This window comes from Papilio polytes, unplaced genomic scaffold, assembly GCF_000836215.1.
Source record: "Papilio polytes unplaced genomic scaffold, Ppol_1.0 DF821511.1, whole genome shotgun sequence".
NCBI classification, from domain to species: domain Eukaryota; kingdom Metazoa; phylum Arthropoda; class Insecta; order Lepidoptera; family Papilionidae; genus Papilio; species Papilio polytes.
In genome coordinates, this window is record NW_013527693.1 from 3,296,208 (window position 1) to 3,302,811 (window position 6,604).

Consider the following 6,604-nt stretch of genomic DNA (forward strand, 5'->3'; position numbering starts at 1 on the left):
AAAAAAAAAAAAAAAAAAAAAAAAAAAAAAAAAATAAATATACCGACGAATTGAATACCTCCTTCTTTTGGGAAGTCGGTCAAAAAATAGAGCACCACTAGCTGCGGAATCCCATGACTCAAGCACCATACCAAAAACTTAAACTCATGTAACTAAGAAAAACTTAAGTGACGTAATTATTATTATTAATGCGAATTTGGATGGATTGATGTATCTCCAAAAGGGGTAAACGATCGTTTGTAAGATCTTGTAGTCTAAAAGAAAGTATAGGCCGTTGTACTAAGTCTCTAGGTATTAAATGTATAACGTTTGCCTTCAGAATGGTTAAAATGAGTTTATTATTAATTGCTTTGGAGAGGGCATTACGACCCTCCGATATACAAAATTCGCTGATTTAACTTTTACTTAGTAAAAGAATTGTTAGAATCTGTTGGATAATTAGATTTGTTTTGGCACGAATGTTTTTTTTTATTAATTTGAATAATAAAACATTGTCATTATTGATATGCAAAGGAAGATAAATAAAAAATCTAGGTTTCAGCACTGTCGTAAGTTGTTTTTGTATTCGGCGTAATTAGTCTTTGCATTGTATAATTTTTCTTCCAGTGCTCGAAATATATAATTAACTAGCTTTCGCTCGGGACTCCGTCCGCGTGGTATTAAAAAATAAAAAAAAGCAAGCAGCCTATGTGTTCTTCCAGTCTATCCTCTACATCTATGTCATTGAGATTCGTTCAGCAGTTTAGACTGCAAACTCTAACAAACATCCATCCATCCATCTAAACTTTCTCATTTATGATATTAGTAAGATTACCTAATTCTACTATCTGTGTCTTTCTCGACGATGAAACATGACGTAATAATGAAATAAAAGTAACCAAATAGCCTTTTAACTTATGATAACAGAAGACATCAATTCATAAAAGATAGGCTCAAAACGTGACGTAATAAAAATTGTATGTCGCAAGCGCGTTTAGACTTGGCAATGTAACATATTGCACATAAAACGATGTTAGAAAAGATATAAGTTTCATAATTCAAGGAAAATGAGGTTATTTGGCAAAAATAGACTTAGAATTTACTTACTTTTATTTCTTTTAAAAGCTTTTTGTTTTTTTTAGATGTGATTCCAATTTTAAAAAACAACTACCTTTCAATACTCTTAAGAATAACCGTTCCTTTCTACATATTTTAACCTTTAAGATTGAATGTGGATGGCTACAAAGGAAGACCGAAGAAAGTATGGGTAGTTTGTGTGTATGAGCATATATGACAGAAATGTATGAAAGAGCTATACATTCTGTGCCGACCTTGCGTAGGGATAAGAGCAAGTTGATGCTGATTTACACTTATTCATATTATTAATACATAGAAAAACTTTCTTAGTTACATAATGCTGTTATTTATCGGCAAAGTAGTAAATACTGAAGCGAGTTTTATACTTTAGAAACATCTTGCGGATGTCTATGGGCAGCGGTCGCTTCGCCATTTTGGCGGTTTCAGGTGGCCGCTTGCTCGTTTGCCACCTTGTGTTATAAAAAAAAAAATCTTGACTATGTCATCGACGTGCCCGACTTTCATACAAAATAGTTTGTTTACATATTCTATAATCGTAAAAGGAATTGAAAATGGATTTGTATCGCTTTAAAAAGAAAGTAAAACTCATAAAGTGCCTAAATTAATAGTTTACTGTAAACAATTTATGGAGATTTCACAATCGAATTGAGAATTTATGGCCAATTATCTGTATTTAAAAGGAATTTATTATCTATTATATCTATAAATACTGTAACGATAAGACTGTTAACTGACTGGCTTGTGTTAAGGACCCGTTGTTTATTCAATAAAAGCCTTATGAGGTAATCTACTAAGCGAACAAGAATAATATGAAAAAATTAAAAATGAAAATGAAAAAATATTTAATTTTAGGAAATTCCCAAAGTCTTTAACTAATTTACATTTTTTTTTACAAACATAATCTAAAATTAACAAAACAATAAAGTTTGAAGTATGAAAGCGAAGCTGCAGGCGAGTTTGCGGATTAGAAAATTGTTCAGCTGCCTTCCCGTACTAGTACGCTAGTATTTTAAATCTATACTATTAATGTAAATTTTTATTTTGCATATGTTACTTGATTTTTAAGACTAACCGTGAAGAGATGTACTGATACAAAATAAACTACACCATTATATAATGCCCACCATAATTTATAATATCTGGTACTCATACAAAAAACCTAAGACGAAACCATTAATTATTAACTACAATGAGATTGTCTCCATGAATCATCATGGAGATAAGTATCATAAGTATCAACTTAGATTACCAAAAGATACGAGTATATGAACATGATCGTAAGTTATCCAAAAGTTTGTTGCAACAAAAGTGATGCAAACTCTTACAAAACAAAAATGCATCAAGCAAAACATTAAACCACAAAGTGACAAAGTTTGCGTTCCGGCATATCTTGCCTTTTCCATCCTGCCGCTGTCCATGAGCTTTACCGTTTACGGCTAGATAAGTGTTTCATTCACCAAACAGCCCTTATTTAGCACATATGTTGAGTCAGTCACGTTTGTCACATTGAGATGTACTTGTTATATTACAAGGAATCGCCGGCAAACAGCAAACAAAACGATCGTGACTCATAACTAGAAAATGCGAGTACAGGTGTCCAATGTCGCCTCGACGAATTGTAATTAGTTCAATACAGATATAATCGCACTTATAAACAATTATTTCGTTTATGTTTGTTTCAATCAGTACCAACCTACGTCGTATTAAAACCACTCGCGTTAGCTCGTTAGGCACAGACGTATTCCTACACAATGAGCTTGTTATAATTATTGTACTGCGAATAAAATACTTGTATAATGTTTGAATATTAAAATGTCGCTATGTACAAAGGCGTACCAACGTTCCGTACAAAACAAAGCACAGTCATTAGTCGCGTAGGCGGTGATCCTCCATTGAATCCAATTACAGGCGAAAATACAAGATTGTCTAGTTTTTGTTGATACAGCGAGATAACAATAAGTGTACGTGGGCTGGACTAGTTTTATAATTACGAGGTGTTATTAAATGTGTAATAAATCATCGGTTTTTTGTTTTCAGAGGTCAATTTTCGAGTACACTCGGTCGATTCAGCCACTCAACGAGCCGCTTGAATCCGAACAGTGAGGCCGAGGAGGAGTACTCGCGCAGCGCGCAGACTTTGCCGCGGAAACTCCACGAGCGCAAAGAAAAACCCACCGAAAAGCCGACAACAAACAAATATTGGAATCGCCTCTCGTCTAACAAGCGATCAACAAGTGCCATCAATATATCGAATAATCACGTGCCACCGCCGCAAGAGGTCAAAATCAACGGTTACCCGCCTGGTCCGGCGAAACCGGCGCGGACCTACAAAGGTCTGAATAGGAGCAAGAGTTTTGCTATGGGCGCTCCTGAACAGGAGACGCATCCACGTTACGTCACAGGCATGAGTCGCAACTACTCCACGATGTACAAATCGAATCCGCATTTGAGTAAACTGGACGAGACTCCAGAACAACTCAAGAGTCCCGGTATTGTGTCTATCATAAACAGAAGTCAGCGGGATCTCGCTGACGCCGTCTCTCGTGAGACTGAACGCAGACGTGATGGCTTGTTCGGAGCTAGATACGGTAAAACTACACCGATTAGTAACGGTCACACGAACGGCTATAATAAATCCTACGAGGAAACCGATAAGAAGAAAATTTTCCTTAAAGGACTTCGCGAACGTGCTCCAGATCTGTATCAAACGTTACACGCCGACGATGAATCAGACGGAAGCAGATTATCGTCGAGATATGGGACCCCCTCCCCGCATTACAAGGAGCGAATATCGGAGGAGCGAAAAATCCCGCTTTACAAAACTGAATCATTGAACAGAGAATCGAGTCCTTTCGTATCGAGATTGGAAACAAGATTAAAATCACCGGCAATAAGGAGAGGGAGCAATAGCAGCGATAACTTCTCTGAAACGTACAGGTACACGACACGATCGGGTGACCCGGAACGACCGAGTGTGACGGATACCGTCGAGACTGTTAGTAAGAAAATAGTACCGTCAAGAGATGGTCGGTCCAAAGAGATCATAGAATCTCGGGAAGTGAATTCGGTTACAAAGAGCAGGGGTTATAAGGGGGAACCGATTTCCAGCGTTAAATACTACGATAATGGAATACGTGCCTCACCGCCTGGCTTTGAACACAAGAATGGATCGGCGCCTCTGTATTCGGAACGAAGGAGTAGCAACTACAAGGTGATAGAGAAGATAAGAGATTATTAGTTACGTATTTTTATAATCGTAACATTAATTGCCATAAACACAACGTACTTTATTGATTTAAAAGTATCAGAACAAAATGCACAAGCGTATTTTCAATGCTCTATGTTATTAACATTGTTGGAGAAATAATATTAAAAATTACTTTAACATAGATTTTGTTAAATTAATAGATCGCTTTTCATGTAAAAAGTCATATAGCTTTACTAATTTTATTTTTCTTAACATAAATAATTGATTTAAATCCGTCCGTTTTAAGATTTTTTTAAAATCTATCTTAATGTTAAGTCTATTTTTAAGACACGTTGATTTGTAATATAAACTTACATTTATATAACATTTTTAAATGTATGTCAAATAAGAATTATAATAAAATGTATTCAAGAAAAATATAATGTGTTAATATGCACTAAGAAAGTCGTTTTATTCATATACCTCATATTAATGTTACATTTGTAAATTACGAGTATAATGGTTCTTTTTTCCATGTTTTACTATGTATTTTATTTACTCTTCTTTTTTCCTTATTGATCTCTTGTTCTCTTGGCGACAAAGCTAGTCTCTTGTTTGGTGAGCAATAAATTAAAGGATTTTTTTGAATTCATAATATGACTGCTTGTGGAAATAAAAACAATACGTATTTAATATTGTAACATTCATTTGTTTGAACAAGTGCATTTAGAACTTAACCTTGTAGAACACAGAACATAGAACAATAATTAATTATTGAAAGAATAGGTATTCGGAATTGCAAATATATTCTTGGTTCTGCTTAAAGCCGCCATAATACCTATATAGATTTTTTAGTTACTGTTATACTCAGAGTTTCAGTCAAAGAAGAGACAAATCTAAAACTTTAAAGGAGTGCTTTAAATAGCAATTAATCTAGTTTATTTATTCGGTATATTTTAGTATTATACGAGTTTTTGAAATAGACATCTATGTTTTAATATTATAACTTGGAAGCTTAACATGTACTGTGCTTATTTGAACCTTTACAGTGTTTTTAAATTTACACAATAGATGGCGGTTAAACAAATAGACAAGAAATCAGTGTATTCTGTTTTGCTTAGCAATGATAATTGTTAAGATATAACATCATTAGCTAGCAAAGTATGTTATTAACTATTAATCACATCTTGTACAAGATTAGGTCAAACATTACGCATGACCTCGTTTTGATAACTTGGCCACCAAGATAAGTATATCGACTTCTTATCAGCAAAAAAAAAACAAAAACATTTGTTAGTTTTTCTATAACTATCAGTTTATTAAAATATATGTCCCTTATTACTACATTTAATTTAAAAGTATTCTTTAAGTTTGTACTTGGTAATATTATTCAGTGATATCGAAACATGCAATGATATTGGAACAGAAAAAACTCGATATTTAATTTCAATCAAATACAAATAATCATAATTAAAGAACAGGTTACATAATTTTAAATTTAAATTTCTGTTTTTTGTTCGTTCGAATGTCATTTGGAATGTTAGAAATCTATTTCCTTTACACGTTCCAACGTTTTATTTTAGAAGGGTCTATCACGAGTATTTGTTTGGTAGTTGCGAGAATGTATTTATATTATCATCGGCAAAATATATGTGAAATTTTTTGGTGTAATTCACGTCCGGTAGAGGCGCTATCTAATTCTAACAGAAATTTTGTCGCTAACGTTACGAAAATTTTCTGGCAAATATTGGTGATAACCCCTCTGATAACAGAAAGTAATTTATCTATCACGTGCGGCGTATGTGTTCAAGGCTTTTGGAGTATGCTGGCTAAGGGCGACAGAAGACCCGTTGGTGGAGGCCTAGCTGTGGAAGATTTTAGGTTGATAACTGTGATACCACATAAATTATTTGAATACTAGCTGTTTCCCGCGACTTCGTCCATGAATATTAAGATAAAAAAGTGGCCTATAATATGCCCGTCTATGTCAGCTACCCTTCAGTGAGAGCCCGCTCGAAATCGGTCAATCCGTTTCGGAAATAACCTGGAACAAACGCGGCTTAAGGCAGACAAAAAAAAATTAAAAGCAATTTTAGTTATCAGCAACGCAAATACGACATCTTCCCGAAATCTGAAATTTTTCTTTTGATATTACAAACAGACACTTCTCTTTCATTATATGTATAGAAGAAAACCTTTTTCTGTAAAAAAACTGTAGACATGTGGGACAAAATCACTTTAATTCCTTATCATTTAGCGAATCTTTTAAATATTTTTTTCATGATTTTCTAAGGAATAAAAAAAAAGTTAAGTCTTGTTACCTCTTATACTGATTAAATT

At 34.0% G+C, this 6,604-nt stretch overlaps 1 protein-coding gene across 1 annotated transcript in view; it reads left to right on the plus strand.

Annotated features, from left to right (window-relative positions):
* Window positions 1–4,725, plus strand: part of LOC106108451 — a 56,527-nt gene extending 51,802 nt beyond the window's left edge. The window contains exon 11 of the mRNA XM_013289616.1: window positions 3,080–4,725. Coding sequence (XP_013145070.1) covers window positions 3,080–4,315 — 1,236 coding nt within the window. The 3' untranslated portion in view covers window positions 4,316–4,725. The remainder of the gene's footprint in view (window positions 1–3,079) is intronic.
* Window positions 4,726–6,604: the final 1,879 nt, after the last annotated feature.